The sequence below is a fragment of the Emys orbicularis genome, chromosome 12, assembly GCF_028017835.1.
Source record: "Emys orbicularis isolate rEmyOrb1 chromosome 12, rEmyOrb1.hap1, whole genome shotgun sequence".
In the NCBI taxonomy this organism is placed as follows: Eukaryota; Metazoa; Chordata; order Testudines; family Emydidae; genus Emys; species Emys orbicularis.
The window spans coordinates 50,446,528-50,465,479 of record NC_088694.1 but is presented as its reverse complement, the minus strand read 5'-3'; the positions used below and the strand labels follow the sequence as shown (position 1 = coordinate 50,465,479).

The window sequence follows — 18,952 nt, the reverse complement described above, 5'->3', positions numbered from 1 at the left end:
ATGAAATCTCTGTGGCTTTTCCTTTCTCTGATCTCTGTCCCCACCTGTAAGTATCTATGTGGGAGCGGGGGAATCCGGGACAGAGCCATAGGTTCATTCTGTGATTAATTAATTCCTTGCTCTGTTTTTCTTTTCCCAGGTGTCCTCTCTCAGGTGCAGCTGGTCCAGTCGGGCCCGGGAGCGGTGAAGCCCGGAGAGACCCTCACCCTGACCTGCGCTGTCTCTGGTGTATCCATCACTGAGAGCAACTACGTCTGGGACTGGGTCCGGCAGGGTCCCGGGAAAGGGCTGGAGTGGATGGGGTACGTGTACATGTATAGTGGTGGGGGTACAAACTATGCCCCGTCTCTCCAAGGCCGACTCACCATCTCTGCAGACACTGCCAAGAACCAGTTCTCCCTGCAGCTCCGCTCGCTGACAGCTGCAGACACCGCCACCTATTACTGTGCCAGACACACAGTGACACAGAGCAAAGCGGGGACTGCTACAAAAAGAAGAAGCTGGTTCTAAGCAGCCAAATGAGGCCAGAGAAGGAGCCCCTCAGAGATAAAGACACACACAGTAGATTGACTATGAACAACCTGCACACTAATAGATATCGGTTAAAAATGCCTCCAGCTGCCACCCAGTTTCTCTGGACACCATTCACCTTTCCCCTGCCACAGGAAGCTTTGCAAACGTACTGGGAAATGTGTCAGTTGTGCACTCAGGGTCTGAATGAATGAATGCTTCTGACAGCGAGCTGGGAGGGGGGAAGAGACCGGGGGGGTGTTTATATAAATACAATTTGCTCCTGCTTTGCTTAGATTTGCTAGATATTCAGCTGATGGAGCGGTGTTTTGCTCATTGTAATAAATTTGGCTGGTGCTGGATCACAAATTATGTTAGTGCTGAATGTAGGGGTGGTGAAATATGGTTACCAATGTTTGTAATTACTGTGGGCATACAGAAAAGAAGGACTGTGCTGAATCTGTCCCAAAGGAGGGAGCCACCCTAAGTTAAAATAACCTTGGTAAAATAAGGACTTGAATGTCTGAACCCTGTGAAAGTAAGAGAGTAGATTTCTATTTCCCCAGTCATGGGGGCGGTACAGTCTTAGCCAGGGTTCTCTGTAAGACTATTTCAACCTGTTTTTCCCAACTGGTCAAAGAATAGAGCTAATTGGTTTCATTAGGAGCTGCTTTTGTTGCACTAAATGGCTCACGGAAAGCTGAAATCAGTGGTGGTGAGATTGTGTTTCTGTCCAGAGCTGAAATCACTAAAGGACTGATGAGCAGGTAGCTGATGATAAGTGGCCAGCAGGGCGGCAGTGGAGAGGTGTGTGAGCGGCCAGCAGAGCAGTGCCACAGAGGTGTGATAAGCGGCCAGCAGAGCAGTGGCAAAGAGGTGTGATAAGCGCCAGCAGGGCAGTGCCACAGAGGTGTGATAAGCGGCCAGCAGGGCGACAGTGGAGAGGCGTGGCCAGCAGGGCAGTGGCAGAGAGGTGTGATAAGTGCCAGAAGGGCAGCAGTGGACAGGCGAAGCCAGCAGGCCAGTGGCAGAGAGGTGTGATAAGCGGCCAGCAGAGCGGCACTGGACAGGCGTGGCCAGCAGGGCAGTGGCAGAGAGGTGTGATAAGCGGCCAGCAGGGCGGCAGTGGACAGGCGAGGCCAGTAGGGCAGTGGCAGAGAGCTGTGATAAGTGCCAGCAGGGCGGCAGTGGACAGGCGAGGCCAGCAGGGCAGTGGCAGAGAGGTGTGATAAGCGGCCAGCAGTGCGGCAGTGAAGAGGCGTGGCCAGCAGGGCAGTGGCAGAGAGGTGTGATAAGCGCCAGCAGGGCGGCACTGAACAGGCGGGGCCAGCAGGGCAGTGGCAGAGAGCTGTGATAAGCGGCCAGCAAGGCGGCAGTGGAGTGGTGTGGCCAGCAGGGCAGTGGCAGAGAGCTGTGATAAGTGCCAGCAGTGCTGCAGTGAAGAGGCGAGGCCAGCAGGGCAGTGGCAGAGAGGTGTGATAAGCGGCCAGCAGGGCGGCAGTGGACAGGCGAGGCCAGCAGGGCAGTGGCAGACAGGTGTGATAAGCGGCCAGCAGGGAGACAGTGGACAGGCGTGGCCAGCACGGCAGTGACAGAGAGCTGTGATAAGTGCCAGCAGGGCGGCACTGGACAGGCGTGGCCAGCAGGGCAGTGGCAGAGAGGTGTGATAAGCGGCCAGCAGGGCGGCAGTGGACAGGCGAGGCCAGCAGGGCAGTGGCAGAGAGGTGTGATAAGCGGCCAGCAGTGCGGCAGTGAAGAGGTGTGGCCAGCAGGGCAGTGGCAGAGAGCTGTGATAAGCGCCACCAGGGCTGCAGTGGAGAGGCGTGGCCAGCAGGGCAGTGGCAGAGAGGTGTGATAAGCGCCAGCAGTGTGGCAGTGAAGAGGCGTGGCCAGTAGGGCAGTGGCAGAGAGGTGTGATAAGTGGCCAGCAGGGCGGCAGTGGACAGGCGAAGCCAGCAGGCCAGTGGCAGAGAGGTGTGATAAGTGCCAGCAGTGCGGCAGTGGACAGGAGAGGCCAGCACGGCAGTGGCAGAGAGCTGTGATAAGTGCCAGCAGTGCGGCAGTGGAGAGGCGTGGCCAGCAGGGCAGTGGCAGAGAGGTGTGATAAGCGCCAGCAGGGCGGCACTGAACAGGCGGGGCCAGCAGGGCAGTGGCAGAGAGCTGTGATAAGCGGCCAGCAAGGCGGCAGTGGAGTGGTGTGGCCAGCACGGCAGTGGCAGAGAGCTGTGATAAGTGCCAGCAGTGCTGCAGTGAAGAGGCGAGGCCAGCAGGGCAGTGGCAGAGAGGTGTGATAAGCGGCCAGCAGGGCGGCAGTGGACAGGCGAGGCCAGCAGGGCAGTGGCAGAGAGGTGTGATAAGCGGCCAGCAGGGCGGCAGTGGACAGGCGAGGCCAGCAGGGCAGTGGCAGAGAGCTGTGATAAGTGCCAGAAGGGCGGCAGTGGACAGGCGTGGCCAGCAGGGCAGTGGCAGAGAGCTGTGATAAGTGCCAGAAGGGCGGCAGTGGACAGGCGTGGCCAGCAGGGCAGTGGCAGAGAGGTGTGATAAGCAGCCAGCAGTGCGGCAGTGAAGAGGTGTGGCCAGCAGGGCAGTGGCAGAGAGCTGTGATAAGCGCCAGCAGGGCAGCACTGGAGAGGCGTGGCCAGCAGGGCAGTGGCAGAGAGGTGTGATAAGCGCCAGCATAGTGGCAGTGAAGAGGCGAGGCCAGCACGGCAGTGGCAGAGAGCTGTGATAAGTGCCAGCAGTGCGGCAGTGAAGAGGAGAGGCCAGTAGGGCAGTGGCAGAGAGGTGTGATAAGTGGCCAGCAGGGCGGCAGTGGACAGGCGAAGCCAGCAGGGCAGTGGCAGAGAGGTGTGATAAGTGCCAGCAGTGCGGCAGTGGACAGGCGAGGCCAGCACGGCAGTGGCAGAGAGCTGTGATAAGTGCCAGCAGTGCGGCAGTGAAGAGGAGAGGCCAGCAGGGCAGTGGCAGAGAGGTGTGATAAGCGGCCAGCAGGGCGGCAGTGGACAGGCGAGGCCAGCACGGCAGTGGCAGAGAGCTGTGATAAGTGCCAGCAGTGTGGCAGTGAAGAGGCGTGGCCAGCAGGGCAGTGGCAGAGAGGTGTGATAAGCGCCCAGCAGGGCGGCAGTGGAGAGGCGTGGCCAGCAGGGCAGTGGCAGAGAGGTGTGATAAGCAGCCAGCAGTGCGGCAGTGAAGAGGTGTGGCCAGCAGGGCAGTGGCAGAGAGGTGTGATAAGCGCCAGCAGTGTGGCAGTGAAGAGGCGTGGCCAGTAGGGCAGTGGCAGAGAGGTGTGATAAGTGGCCAGCAGGGTGGCAGTGGACAGGCGAAGCCAGCAGGCCAGTGGCAGAGAGGTGTGATAAGTGCCAGCAGTGCGGCAGTGGACAGGCGAGGCAAGCAGGGCAGTGGCAGAGAGCTGTGATAAGTGCCAGCAGGGCGGCAGTGAAGAGGCGTGGCCAGCAGGGCAGTGGCAGAGAGCTGTGATAAGCAGCCAGCAGTGCGGCAGTGAAGAGGTGTGGCCAGCAGGGCAGTGGCAGAGAGGTGTGATAAGCGCCAGCAGGGCAGCAGTGGAGAGGCGTGGCCAGCAGGGCAGTGGCAGAGAGGTGTGATAAGCGCCAGCAGTGTGGCAGTGAAGAGGCGTGGCCAGTAGGGCAGTGGCAGAGAGGTGTGATAAGTGGCCAGCAGGGCGGCAGTGGACAGGCGAAGCCAGCAGGCCAGTGGCAGAGAGGTGTGATAAGCGGCCAGCAGGGCGGCACTGGACAGGCGAGGCCAGCAGCGCAGTGGCAGAGAGGTGTGATAAGTGCCAGCAGTGCGGCAGTGGACAGGCGAGGCCAGCAGGGCAGTGGCAGAGAGCTGTGATAAGTGCCAGCAGTGCGGCAGTGAAGAGGCGAGGCCAGCAGGGCAGTGGCAGGGAGGTGTGATAAGCGGCCAGCAGGGCGGCAGTGGACAGGCGAGGCCAGCAGGGCAGTGGCAGGGAGGTGTGATAAGCGCCCAGCAGGGCGACAGTGGAGAGGCGTGGCCAGCAGGGCAGTGGCAGAGAGCTGTGATAAGTGCCAGCAGGGCGGCAGTGGACAGGCGAGGCCAGCAGGGCAGTGGCAGAGAGGTATGATAAGCGCCAGCAGGGCGGCACTGAACAGGTGGGGCCAGCAGAGCAGTGGCAGAGAGGTGTGATAAGCGCCAGCAGTGCGGCAGTGGAGAGGCGTGGCCAGCAGGGCAATGGCAGAGAGCTGTGATAAGTGCCAGCAGTGCGGCAGTGGAGAGGCGTGGCCAGCAGGGCAGTGGCAGAGAGCTGTGATAAGTGCCAGCAGGGCGGCAGTGAAGAGGCGTGGCCAGCAGGGCAGTGGCAGAGAGCTGTGATAAGCGGCCAGCAAGGCGGCAGTGGAGTGCTGTGGCCAGCAGGGCAGTGGCAGAGAGCTGTGATAAGTGCCAGCAGTGCTGCAGTGAAGAGGCGAGGCCAGCAGGGCAGTGGCAGAGAGGTGTGATAAGCGGCCAGCAAGGCGGCAGTGGAGTGGTGTGGCCAGCAGGGCAGTGGCAGAGAGGTGTGATAAGCAGCCAGCAGTGCGGCAGTGAAGAGGTGTGGCCAGCAGGGCAGTGGCAGAGAGGTGTGATAAGCGCCAGCAGGGCAGCAGTGGAGAGGCGTGGCCAGCAGGGCAGTGGCAGAGAGGTGTGATAAGCGCCAGCAGTGTGGCAGTGAAGAGGCGTGGCCAGTAGGGCAGTGGCAGAGAGGTGTGATAAGTGGCCAGCAGCGCGGCAGTGGACAGGCGAAGCCAGCAGGCCAGTGGCAGAGAGGTGTGATAAGCGCCAGCAGGGCAGCAGTGGAGAGGCGTGGCCAGCAGGGCAGTGGCAGAGAGGTGTGATAAGCGCCAGCAGTGTGGCAGTGAAGAGGCGTGGCCAGTAGGGCAGTGGCAGAGAGGTGTGATAAGTGGCCAGCAGGGCGGCAGTGGACAGGCGAAGCCAGCAGGCCAGTGGCAGAGAGGTGTGATAAGCGCCAGCAGGGCAGCAGTGGAGAGGCGTGGCCAGCAGGGCAGTGGCAGAGAGGTGTGATAAGTGCCAGCAGTGCGGCAGTGGACAGGCGAGGCCAGCAGGGCAGTGGCAGAGAGCTGTGATAAGTGCCAGCAGGGCGGCAGTGGACAGGCGTGGCCAGCAGGGCAGTGGCAGAGAGCTGTGATAAGTGCCAGCAGGGCGGCAGTGAAGAGGCGTGGCCAGCAGGGCAGTGGCAGAGAGGTGTGATAAGCGGCAAGCAGGGCGGCAGTGGAGAGGCGTGGCCAGCAGGGCAGTGGCAGAGAGCTGTGGTAAGTGCCAGCAGGGCGGCAGTGAAGAGGCGTGGCCAGCAGGGCAGTGGCAGAGAGCTGTGATAAGCAGCCAGCAGTGCGGCAGTGAAGAGGTGTGGCCAGCAGGGCAGTGGCAGAGAGGTGTGATAAACGCCAGCAGGGCAGCAGTGGAGAGGCGTGGCCAGCAGGGCAGTGGCAGAGAGGTGTGATAAGCGCCAGCAGTGTGGCAGTGAAGAGGCGTGGCCAGTAGGGCAGTGGCAGAGAGGTGTGATAAGTGGCCAGCAGGGCGGCAGTGGACAGGCGAACCCAGCAGGCCAGTGGCAGAGAGGTGTGATAAGCGGCCAGCAGGGCGGCACTGGACAGGCGAGGCCAGCAGGGCAGTGGCAGAGAGGTGTGATAAGTGCCAGCAGTGAGGCAGTGGACAGGCGAGGCCAGCAGGGCAGTGGCAGAGAGCTGCGATAAGTGCCAGCAGGGCGGCAGTGGACAGGCGAGGCCAGCAGGGCAGTGGCAGAGAGGTATGATAAGCGCCAGCAGGGCGGCACTGAACAGGCGGGGCCAGCAGGTCAGTGGCAGAGAGCTGTGATAAGTGCCAGCAGTGCGGCAGTGAAGAGGTGTGGCCAGCAGGGCAGTGGCAGAGAGGTATGATAAGCGGCCAGCAGTGCGGCAGTGGAGAGGCGTGGCCAGCAGGGCAATGGCAGAGAGCTGTGATAAGTGCCAGCAGTGCGGCAGTGGAGAGGCGTGGCCAGCAGGGCAGTGGCAGAGAGCTCTGATAAGTGCCAGCAGGGCGGCACTGAACAGGCGGGGCCAGCAGGGCAGTGGCAGAGAGCTGTGATAAGCGGCCAGCAAGGCGGCAGTGGAGTGGTGTGGCCAGCAGGGCAGTGGCAGCGAGCTGTGATAAGTGCCAGCAGTGCTGCAGTGAAGAGGCGAGGCCAGCAGGGCAGTGGCAGAGAGGTGTGATAAGCGGCCAGCAGGGCGGCAGTGGACAGGCGAGGCCAGCAGGGCAGTGGCAGAGAGGTGTGATAAGCGCCCAGCAGGGCGACAGTGGAGAGGCGTGGCCAGCAGGGCAGTGGCAGAGAGCTGTGATAAGTGCCAGCAGGGCGGCAGTGGACAGGCGTGGCCAGCAGGGCAGTGGCAGAGAGCTGTGATAAGCAGCCAGCAGTGCGGCAGTGAAGAGGTGTGGCCAGCAGGGCAGTGGCAGAGAGGTGTGATAAGCGCCAGCAGGGCAGCAGTGGAGAGGCGTGGGGAGCAGGGCAGTGGCAGAGAGGTGTGATAAGTGGCCAGCAGGGCGGCAGTGGACAGGCGAAGCCAGCAGGCCAGTGGCAGAGAGGTGTGATAAGTGCCAGCAGTGCGGCAGTGGACAGGCGAGGCCAGCAGGGCAGTGGCAGAGAGCTGTGATAAGCGCCCAGCAGGGCGACAGTGGAGAGGCGTGGCCAGCAGGGCAGTGGCAGAGAGCTTAGATAAGTGCCAGCAGGGCGGCAGTGAAGAGGCGTGGCCAGCAGGGCAGTGGCAGAGAGGTGTGATAAGCGGCCAGCAAGGCGGCAGTGGAGTGGTGTGGCCAGCAGGGCAGTGGCAGAGAGCTGTGATAAGTGCCAGCAGTGCTGCAGTGAAGAGGCGAGGCCAGCAGGGCAGTGGCAGAGAGGTGTGATAAGCGGCCAGCAGGGCGGCAGTGGACAGGCGAGGCCAGCAGGGCACTGGCAGAGAGGTGTGATAAGCGGCCAGCAGGACGGCAGTGGACAGGCGTGGCCAGCAGGGCAGTGGCAGAGAGCTGTGATAAGTGCCAGCAGTGCTGCAGTGAAGAGGCGAGGCCAGCAGGGCAGTGGCAGAGAGGTGTGATAAGCAGCCAGCAGGGCGGCAGTGGACAGGCGAGGCCAGCAGGGCAGTGGCAGAGAGGTGTGATAAGCGGCCAGCAGTGCGGCAGTGAAGAGGTGTGGCCAGCAGGGCAGTGGCAGAGAGCTGTGATAAGCGCCAGCAGGGCTGCAGTGGAGAGGCGTGGCCAGCAGGGCAGTGGCAGAGAGGTGTGATAAGCGCCAGCAGTGTGGCAGTGAAGAGGCGTGGCCAGTAGGGCAGTGGCAGAGAGGTGTGATAAGTGGCCAGCAGGGCGGCAGTGGACAGGCGAAGCCAGCAGGCCAGTGGCAGAGAGGTGTGATAAGTGCCAGCAGTGCGGCAGTGGACAGGCGAGGCCAGCACGGCAGTGGCAGAGAGCTGTGATAAGTGCCAGCAGTGCGGCAGTGGAGAGGCGTGGCCAGCAGGGCAGTGGCAGAGAGGTGTGATAAGCGCCAGCAGGGCGGCAGTGAAGAGGCGTGGCCAGCAGGGCAGTGGCAGAGAGGTGTGATAAGCGGCCAGCAGGGCGGCAGTGGACAGGCGAGGCCAGCAGGGCAGTGGCAGAGAGCTGTGATAAGTGCCAGAAGGGCGGCAGTGGACAGGCGTGGCCAGCAGGGCAGTGGCAGAGAGCTGTGATAAGTGCCAGAAGGGCGGCAGTGGACAGGCGTGGCCAGCAGGGCACTGGCAGAGCGGTGTGATAAGCAGCCAGCAGTGCGGCAGTGAAGAGGTATGGCCAGCAGGGCAGTGGCATTGAGGTGTGATAAGCGCCAGCAGGGCAGCAGTGGAGAGGCGTGGCCAGCAGGGCAGTGGCAGAGAGGTGTGATAAGCGCCAGCAGTGTGGCAGTGAAGAGGCGTGGCCAGTAGGGCAGTGGCAGAGAGGTGTGATAAGTGCCAGCAGGGCGGCAGTGAAGAGGCGTGGCCAGCAGGGCAGTGGCAGAGAGCTGTGATAAGCGGCCAGCAAGGCGGCAGTGGAGTGGTGTGGCCAGCAGGGCAGTGGCAGAGAGCTGTGATAAGTGCCAGCAGTGCTGCAGTGAAGAGGCGAGGCCAGCAGGGCAGTGGCAGAGAGGTGTGATAAGCGTTCAGCAAGGCGGCAGTGGAGTGGTGTGGCCAGCAGGGCAGTGGCAGAGAGGTGTGATAAGCAGCCAGCAGTGCGGCAGTGAAGAGGTGTGGCCAGCAGGGCAGTGGCAGAGAGGTGTGATAAGCGCCAGCAGGGCAGCAGTGGAGAGGCGTGGCCAGCAGGGCAGTGGCAGAGAGGTGTTATAAGCGCCAGCAGTGTGGCAGTGAAGAGGCGTGGCCAGTAGGGCAGTGGCAGAGAGGTGTGATAAGTGGCCAGCAGGGCGGCAGTGGACAGGCGAAGCCAGCAGGCCAGTGGCAGAGAGGTGTGATAAGCAGCCAGCAGGGCGGCAGTGGACAGGCGAGGCCAGCAGGGCAGTGGCAGAGAGGTGTGATAAGCGGCCAGCAGGGCGGCAGTGGAGAGGCGTGGCCAGCAGGGCAGTGGCAGAGAGCTGTGATAAGTGCCAGCAGGGCGGCAGTGGAGTGGCGTGGCCAGCAGGGCAGTGGCAGAGAGGTGTGATAAGTGCCAGCAGGGCGGCAGTGGACAGGCATGGCCAGCAGGGCAGTGGCAGAGAGGTGTGATAAGTGCCAGCAGGGCGGCAGTGGACAGGCGTGGCCAGCAGGGCAGTGGCAGAGAGGTGTGATAAGCGGCCAGCAGGGCGGCAGTGGAGTGGCGTGGCCAGCAGGGCAGTGCCACAGAGGTGTGATAAGCGGCCAGCAGGGCGGCAGTGAAGAGGCGTGGCCAGCAGGGCAGTGGCAGAGAGGTGTGATAAGCGGCCAGCAGGGCGGCAGTGGAGAGGCGGGGCCAGCAGGGCAGTGGCAGAGAGGTGTGATAAGCGGCCAGCAGGGCGGCAGTGGAGTGGCGTGGCCAGCAGGGCAGTGCCACAGAGGTGTGATAAGCGGTCAGCAGGGCGGCAGTGAAGAGGCGTGGCCAGCAGGGCAGTGGCAGAGAGGTGTGATAAGCGGCCAGCAGGGCGGCAGTGGAGAGGCGTGGCCAGCAGGGCAGTGGCAGAGAGGTGTGATAAGCGGCCAGCAGGGCGGCAGTGGAGTGGCGTGGCCAGCAGGGCAGTGCCACAGAGGTGTCATAAGCGGCCAGCAGGGCGACAGTGGAGAGGCGTGGCCAGCAGGGCAGTGGCAGAGAGGTGTGATAAGCGGCCAGCAGGGCGGCAGTGGAGAGGCGTGGCCAGCAGGGCAGTGGCAGAGAGCTTTGCGAGTGGCCAGCAGGGTGGCACTGGACAGGTGTGATGAGTGAGTAAGTTGCCTCTTACCCCTGCACCCAAGGTGGGAGGTGAACTCTGCAGATGCACCTCTGGACTCTGGGTCTGCACTGACCCAGGACAGCACCTGTGAGTGGGGGGCAGAGAAGGGTCAGGCACGTGAAGGGGACTTTTGGGTTGCTGGACGTAAGAACCTGGGGGGAAAAGGACACTGCCCAATTTACTTGGAGGTGGGTCTTTTACTCATGGTTTGTTTATGAACCCTGTTTGTGGTGTTTTCCCACATTAACACCGAGTTACTTGCCCCCCCCCATTATTAAAAGTTTCTTTGCTACACTCAGACTCCGTGCTTGCGGGAGGGTAAGTATTGCCTCTCAGAGGTGTCCAGGGGCGATGTCTGTATTTCCCAGGTTACTGGGTGGGGACTCGAGCCGGTTCTGGGTTGGATCGATGGAAAGGAACCCCTAGATATTGAACCCGGCCCTGGCTGCTGCCGGCTCCACCTGGCAGAAGGGTTACATTTGTGACTTTAAAATTATTCTAGAAACAGGCACAGAAAGGTTCCTGGCAATACAGTAACACAAAAATCACTTGGGACTCCTGTGTCATCTCTTTGCCTAGGTCCGTGTGAGACTCATTCTGTCCAGTAGGGGGCAGCAGTTGCCCTCTCACACACACACCCACAAGCAGTTTTTCTATCCAAAAGCACCTAAAACTTAGTTGCTGCATTTCCTCAGTGTGTGGTTACAAAGCAGTTCTCCCCACAGTTCTGCTCCCACGTGTTACTGTGCTGGTGACAGAGAGTAAAGCAGGGCAGGGGGAGGCTAATACAATAATTCCTGTTCACATTCGCAGCTCATGAAATACTGCGTCATCAGCCCCCTGTGTTCATAACCCTTATCCCCAGGCTGGAGAGCGGGGCTGGATCCATGATTTCACGCAGAGCTGGCGGGTGCCCAGTTCACAGGGGCTGTTGAAAAATGGCGCCAAACTACTCGAAGCCCATGGAATGATGGGACAGAAAAAATGCATCATGGGAATGTGAGCCGGCACCCATGATGCACTGCAGTCTGCAATCCATTCCCCATTCCCCAACTCTTAGCGGCAGAAGGTGGCAGAGTTGCACCGTGGGATAGCTACCCACGGTGCACTGCTTTCTGTCGATGCTCCAGCAACAACTGTGGTCAAGCTCCGCCCACACAGGGAGCGTCGTGCGAACATGCACAGGTTCATGATCGTCGGCGTAACTTCCCTCAACTGAAGTCTGTAGTGTAGACACAGCATTGGGGAAAGCAGATTTAAAATTTTATTAGAAAATGTTTAAAAATAGATGATACAGAGTGTTGAAACTTCACACTGTTCTACAGCCAAAATGCTTCTGAAATAAATGTAGTCAAACTTCACTAATTCTGGGTCACGGAGAACGAAAATGATGCTTAAAATTGTTGATTGGCTCTAGTTTTCAAGATATGCTATTGGGTCAGTATATACGACCCTTGACTTGGGAATGGCGGAGGATAAGTGAGTTATAAAGGGAAGGGATCTCAATTTAAACCAGAAATGACTAAAATACATCTTTGACTGGATCTATGAATAAATCTATGACTGGGTTTGGACAGTACTTGCTTTTTAGGCAAAACAATGAATGATGCAATCTGAAGCTGGTATTGCGTCATACATGATATGAATTGCATCATGTTATTCCTAGAAGTCATGGATGATGCAATCATAACGAAGCTTACATCACTCTGCTGAACAAATTGCCCTATATCAGCTCTAGAAATCATACAGTGTCATGCTCTCTTATTTGTCAGTGTTTGATTTTGCAAAGGGACACATTTCTGTTTAGCCAAAGTGAGCAGAGATGCCTCGTACTTGTGTGAACAGTGCAGATAACTTCTGCTATGTTTGTGGTGAAGTGACTTTTGCATCACAAAAGCGAAGTATAACCACTATGGTTAAGAAAGCCTATCCCCTTTATTTTGGCTGCAAAATTGGAGATCAGGACAAGAGGTGGGCCCCACACATATGCTGCAACACTTGTGCAACAAATCTTCGCCAGTGGTTGAACAGGAAAAGGAAATCTATGCCTTTTGCAGTGCCAATGATTTGGAGAGAGCCAACAGATCATACCAGCAATTGTTACTTCTGCATGGTGCCTCCAGTTGGGAAAGGTGTGTCAAAGAAGAAAAAGTGGACTGTGCATTATCCAAACATTCCATCAGCTATACGCCCAGTACCTCACGGAGAAGGACTGCCGGTTCCTGATGCACCAGAATCATTCTCACTTGCATCAGACGAGGAAGAGGAAGAGGATGAAACTTCTGGTCCTGAACCATCAATGTCACAGGACCCACATTTTCTCCCATCCTCCTCCTCTGAACCACACCTCATAACACAAGGTGAACTCAATGACCTTGTCAGGGATTTGGAACTACCCAAGAGTAAGGCAGAGCTGTTGGGCTCCAGACTACAGCAGTGGAATCTCCTGGCAGGTGATGTTAGGGTTTCCATGTTCCGTGACCGTCAAAAGGATCTTGTCCCATTCTTCTTCATGGAAGGTGATCTTGTAGCCTGCAACAACATCGATGGTGTGATGGCAGCCCTCAACATCGTTCATGATCCAGATGAATGGAGACTGTTCATTGATTCATCGAAGACGAGTCTTAAAGCTGTTTTACTGCATAATGGCAATGTTTTGCCATCAATTCCAGTTGGTCATGCAGTCCATATGAAGGAAACCTATGACAACATGAAACAACTTTTGAGGTGCATAAACTATGACCAACATGAGTGGCAGCTTTGTGGCGATTTGAAGGTTGTTGCTCTCTTGCTTGGTCTGCAGACTGGATACACAAAGTACTGCTGTTTTCTCTGCGAATGGGATAGTCGTGCAAGAGATTCCCACTACATCAAGAAAGATTGGCCACTCCGACAGTCATTGGAGCCTGGGAGGAAGAGTGTTCAGCATCCACCACTTGTTGAATCAAGAAAGATTTTGTTACCACCCTTACACATCAAGCTGGGTCTGATGAAGAACTTTGTCAAGGCCATTGACAAAACACAAGCAGCTTTCAAGTACCTCCGTGGAAAATTTCCAAGGTTAAGTGAAGCTAAGATAAAGGAAGGTGTCTTTGTTGGTCCTCAGATTCGTGAACTTCTTCGAGATGATGCATTTGACCATGCACTGCGTGGCAAGGAAAAGACAGCATGGAAAGCCTTCCAGTTAGTGGCAATACATTTTCTTGGAAACAACAAGGCAGACAACTACAGGTTGTTGGTGGAAAACCTCCTCAAGGCATACAAAAGCCTTGGTTGCAACATGTCACTAAAGATACATTTTTTGCACTCTCATCTAGATTTTTTTCCACCGAACTGCGGAGCACTGAGCGACAAGCACGGCGAGCGATTTCACCAGGACATTGCAACAATGGAGAAACGCTATCAGGGCAAATGGAGCCCATCAATGCTTGCAGACTATTGCTGGACAGTGACAAGAGATGCTCCATTTAATGAATACAAGAGACAAGCCAAGAAGCGCCAAGTAGACACTGAATAGGACTAAACTATGTACAGAATAGTTTTTTGCCTTTTGTTTCATAATAAATTTTATTTATATAACCCTTTGGCTGATTTTTAAAGTGTTACATAAACAGGACAGGTGAAATATTATCATGTAAAGCAACCATAAACACATGAAAAGACCTAGGTTTACGATTTATGATTAAAACTCTACTATCTACACAATATACATAGACATAAAATGTAAAAACTTAAATATCTTAGAAACAGTAGCCAATCAGTTCTTTTAATTGTCATATTTGAATTCAGCACATCAAAATACATAATAAATAGCACATTTTATCTCTGAAGCAGACGACTTCTCAAAAATTGTAGACCAGTGTAGTCATCGAGAATAACATACAGAGTATAGGGGGATGTTAGTATTTTGATATTGGATAGCACATAACACATACAGTCTGCAATATCCCCCATGGGGGGGTATAAGGTGGATGAATCAAGGTACAGTCAGCAAGCAGTGAGGGTACATCACTCATACAGGAATTACAGGCAATCATAGGTATAAATAAGCGGTCCGGGTAATGAGAATAAGATGACCCTCATATGGTGGAGTTCACTTCGGTTCGGTGGGTTCAGGGTTCAGGCGATAGGGTCCAACAGAGGAAGTCTTTAGGTCTCTTCCTCATTGTGGGTGCGAGGAGTCACGCCGGCTCACTCGGTATTGGCGGTGGCCGGTGATGTGCTCTGTATAAATGTCTCGGGACCATCAGATAGTGTCCGAGACCATTAGACGTCGCATGAGCCGTGCGTAGCGACGGCCTACCCCGCAGGTCCTCAGTACGCGCTCGTTACAGGGGTCCCAGGCGCCCAGGGCCCCGACGATCAGAGCGTCGGTGTACACCTCATAGCCCTTAGCCCGCAGGGTGTCAGCCAGGGGGGCGTACTTTTCGAGTTTGCGGGCTCGGGCTTCGCAGAAGGCCGGGGTCCTATTCTCGAACGGGATTGTCACGTCAACGAGGATGATCTTTTTCCGGGGACGGCGCGGTTGACGGCGATCTCTCCCAGGTGCGGTGCGATGGCCTTCACTAGGCGGTCCTGGACGGCGTTGTGGCACAGCTGCCAGGCTCTGGCATGGGGTTTGCAGCTGCACAGGACGTGGGGCCGGGTCTCCATGGTGTACCCGCACTTCCTGCAACGCTTGTCCCAGTTCCCTTGGCGGACGGCTCCATTGAGAGGGACGCAGTTCAGTCGGGCGCGGTGTATGAACCGCCAGTCGGCGAATTGGGTGAAGCTGCCCGCGGGGAGAAAGTGGTTGCTGGAGTCCCACTTGCTGGTCACCTCGAAGGCCTTACCCTGGTCCGGCTTTTTCTTCAGGGTATCCACATAGAGCGCGTGGATGGCAGCCTTCAGAGACCTCTCCAGCACGCCTCTGGCTCCGGGGGTGATGATGGTGTTGCCGTCCGTCCCAATCCATGGCACCAGGACTCCTAGCTCCTGCCGTTCCTCGCTCCACTCCCAGCGGCAGCCCAGTCGCTTCCCCAGTCGGCGCGTGGCGTTGCGGGCACGGGACCACAGTGAGGCGATGTCACCCCCAACCCGGGCGAATTCGCCGTCCAGGGAGCCGCTCATTCTACACGGACATTCAGGCCTCTCTGGTGCTGGAATTTACCATTCGCATTGTAGGGAACAAGAATGACACACACACACTGGCCACGTCTCACTCAAGATGGACTGACACCTACAAACTAAACTGTTCCAGCCCCCTCTATTGTGCGTCTCCCTTCAGGACTGCTGCAGCCCCAGCTCTCAGGCTGAGATACCCCGGAAGAGGCATCTTTTCTCCATACCCAGTTCCTCCCCTTTCAATAAAGCTGTTTATCAGGCTATGTCTACACTACAAAATTAGGTCGAATTTATAGAAGCCGGTTTTATAGAAACCGGTTGTATGCAGCCGATTGTGTGTGTCCCCACATAAAATGCTCTAAGTGCATGAAGTCGGCGGACCGCGTCCACAGTACCGAGGCTAGTGTCGACTTCCGGCGCATTGCACTATGGGTACCTATCCCACAGTTCCCGCAGTCTCCGGCGCCCATTGGAATTATGGGTTGAGATCGCAATGCCCGAATGATGCAAAACAGTGCGGCGGGGGGTTCTGGGTACATTGCGTCAGGCCCCTCCCCCTCCGTCACAGCAACGGCAGACAATAGATTCGCGCCTTTTTACCTGGGTTACCTGTGCAGACAACATACCACGCCAAGCATGGAGCCCGCTCAGCTCAGCTCACCGTCACCATATGTCTTCCGGGTGCCGGCAGACGTAGGACTGCATTGCTACACAGCAGCAGCAGCTAACTGCCTTTTGGCGGTAGACGGTGCAGCATGAGTGGTAGCCTTCATCGGCGATCGGGATGCTGGTAGCTGTGGGGCTGGCAGCCGTAGGGATGCATTGCACCAGCCCCTTGCCTTTTGGCAGTAGATGGTTTATTACGACTGGTAACCATCCTCGTCGGACAATCATGGATATCAGTCATAGTAAATTATTTTCTGCCAAGTATTGTCTGCTGAGCACCCAGAAGAGGCCGAGGGCGATCTGGGTGCTGGCAGACATATGGCTGGCACACGTGGGGCTACATTGCTACACAGCAGCAACCCCTTGCCTTTAACCGTCCTCGTTGGACAATGATGGCTACCAGTCGTAGTATACTATTTTCTGCCAAGTATTGTCTGCTAAGCACCCAGAAAAGGCCGAGGGCGATCTGGGTGCTGGCAAACATGTGGCTGGCACACGTAGGGCTACATTGCTACACAGCAGCAACCCCTTGCCTTTTGGCAATAAATAGTATATTATGATTGGTATCCATCATCGTCATACTGGTAAGCGCCCAGTATTTGCTGCCAAGCACCCTGAAAATGCCGAGGGCTATCAGTCATGCTGCACTGTCGTCTTAAGATGTAAAAAATAGATTTGTTCTGTATTCATTTCCTTCCCCCCCCTCCCTCCGTCAAATCAACGGCCCGCTAAACCCAGGCTTAGGAGTTCAATCTCTGGGGGGGGGTGCATTCTGTGTGACAGTTGTTTGTATTTATCCCTGATGCACAGCCACCTTTCTTGATTTTAATTCCCTGTACCTGTACGCCATGTTGTCACTCGCCCCTCCCTCCCTCCCTCCTTCCCCTGGTCTTTAGATACTAGTTTTGCGCCTTTTTTCAGACCAGACGCCATAGCTATCACTGGGATCATGGATCCCGCTCAGATCACCGCAGCAATTATGAGCACTATGAACACCACGCGCATTGTCCTGGAGTATATGCAGAGCCTGGACATGCCAAAGCAAAACCGGGACCAGCCGAGGAGGAGGCGATTGCAGCACGGCGACGACAGTGATGAGGAAATTGACATGGACATAGACCTCTCACAAGGCACAGGCCCCAGCAATGTGGAAATCATGGTGTTACTGGGGCAGGTTCATGCCGTGGAACGCCGATTCTGGGCCCGGGAAACAAGCACAGACTGGTGGGACCGCATCGTGTTGCAGGTGTGGGACGATGCCCAGTGGCTGCGAAACTTTCGCATGCGTAAGGGCACTTTCATGGAACTTTGTGACTTGCTTTCCCCTGCCCTGAAGCGCCAGAATACCAGGATGAGAGCAGCCCTCACAGTTGAGAAGCGAGTGGCGATAGCCCTGTGGAAGCTTGCAACGCCAGACAGCTACCGGTCAGTCGGGAATCAATTTGGAGTTGGCAAATCTACTGTGGGGGCTGCTGTGATCCAAGTTGCCAGGGCAATGAGAGACCTGGTGATATCAAGGGTAGTGACTCTGGGAAACGTGCAGGACATAGTGGATGGCTTTGCTGCAATGGGATTCCCAAACTGTGGTGGGGCGATAGACGGAACCCATATCCCTATCTTGGCACCGGCGCACCAAGCCACCGAGTACATAAACCGCAAGGGGTACTTTTCAATGCTGCTGCAAGCCCTGGTGGATCACAAGGGACATTTCACCGACATCAACGTGGGCTGGCCGGGAAGGGTACATGATGCTCGCGTCTTCAGGCACTCTGTTCTGTTTCGAAAGCTGGAGGAAGGGACTTTCTTCCCGGACCAGAAAATAACCGTTGGAGATGTTGAAATGCCTATCATGATCCTTGGGGACCCAGCCTACCCCTTAATGCCATGGCTCATGAAGCCGTACACAGGCAGCCTGGACAGGAGTCAGGAGCTGTTCAACTACAGGCTGAGCAAGTGCCGAATGGTGGTGGAATGTGCATTTGGGCGTTTAAAAGCGCGCTGGCGCAGCTTACTGACTCACTCAGACCTTAGCGAAAAGAATATCCCCATTGTTATTGCTGCTTGCTGTGCGCTCCACAATATCTGTGAGAGTAAGGGGGAGACATTTATGGCGGGGTGGGAGGTAGAGGCAAATCGCCTGGCCGCTGATTACGCGCAGCCAGACACCAGGTCGGTTAGAGCAGCACAGCAGGGCGCGGTGCACATCAGAGAAGCTTTGAAAACTAGTTTTGTGACTGGCCAGGCTACGGTGTGAAACTTCTGTTTGTTTCTCCCTGATGAAATCTCCGCACCCCCACCCACCCGGTTAACTCTACTTCCCTGTAAACCAAGCACCCCACCCTCCCCTCCCCTCCCCTCTTCAAGCACCACTTGCAGAGGCAATAAAGTCATTGTTACTTCACATTCATGCATTCTTTATTAATTCAGCACACAACTAGGGGGATAATTGCAAAGGTAGCCCGGGATGGGTGGGGGAGGAGGGAAGGAAAAGGACACACTGCACTTTAAAACTTTAAAACTTATTGCTCTGGAAATCATCTAGGCTGGAGTGACTGGGTGGCCGGAGGCCCCCCCACCATGTTCTTGGGCGTCTGGGTGAGGAGGCAATGGGACTTGGGGAGGAGGGCTGTTGGTTACAGAGGGGCTGTAGCGGCGGTCTCTGCTCCTGCTGCCTTTCCTGCAGCTCAACCATACGCAGGAGCATATCAGTTTGATGCTCCAGCAGCCGGAGCATCGACTCTTGCTTTCTGTTTACAAGCTGACGCCACTTCTCCTCTTCAGCCCGCGTTTCAGCACGCAACCTCTGCTCTTCTGCCCGCCACCTCTCCTCTCGCTCATATTGGGCTTTTCTAAAATCAGTCATTGACTGCCTCCACGCATTCTGCTGTGCTCTGTCAGCGTGGGAGGCAGTCTGTAGTTCAGTGAACATTTCGTCACGCGTCCTTCGCTTCCGCTTTCGAATATTCACTAGCCTCTGTGAAGGTGAAACATTTGCAGCTGGTGGAGGAGAAGGGAGAGGTGGTTAAAAAAGATACATTTTAGAGAACAATGGGTACAGTCTTTCACGTTAGATTTTGCTGTTCACATCACACAGCACATGTGCTTTCGTTACAAGGTCGCATTTTTCCTCTTATATTGAGAGCCTGCAGGTTTGGTGTGAGAGATCACTCATGCAGTGCCAGGCCACAGATTTCAGCTTGCAGGCAGCCATGGTAAGACACAGTCTTTTGGCTTTTTTAACCTTGTTAACAAGTGGGGATGGTTTAAAACAGTACT

General features: G+C 56.5%; 1 gene segment (V, D, J or C); it reads left to right on the top strand.

Moving 5' to 3' along the window:
* The window catches only part of LOC135886769 (immunoglobulin epsilon heavy chain-like), a 199,510-nt gene continuing 180,558 nt past the window's right edge, over window positions 1-18,952 (top strand). The window contains 2 exon segments of the C gene segment in view: window positions 1-46; window positions 140-447. Coding sequence covers window positions 1-46; window positions 140-447 — 354 coding nt within the window.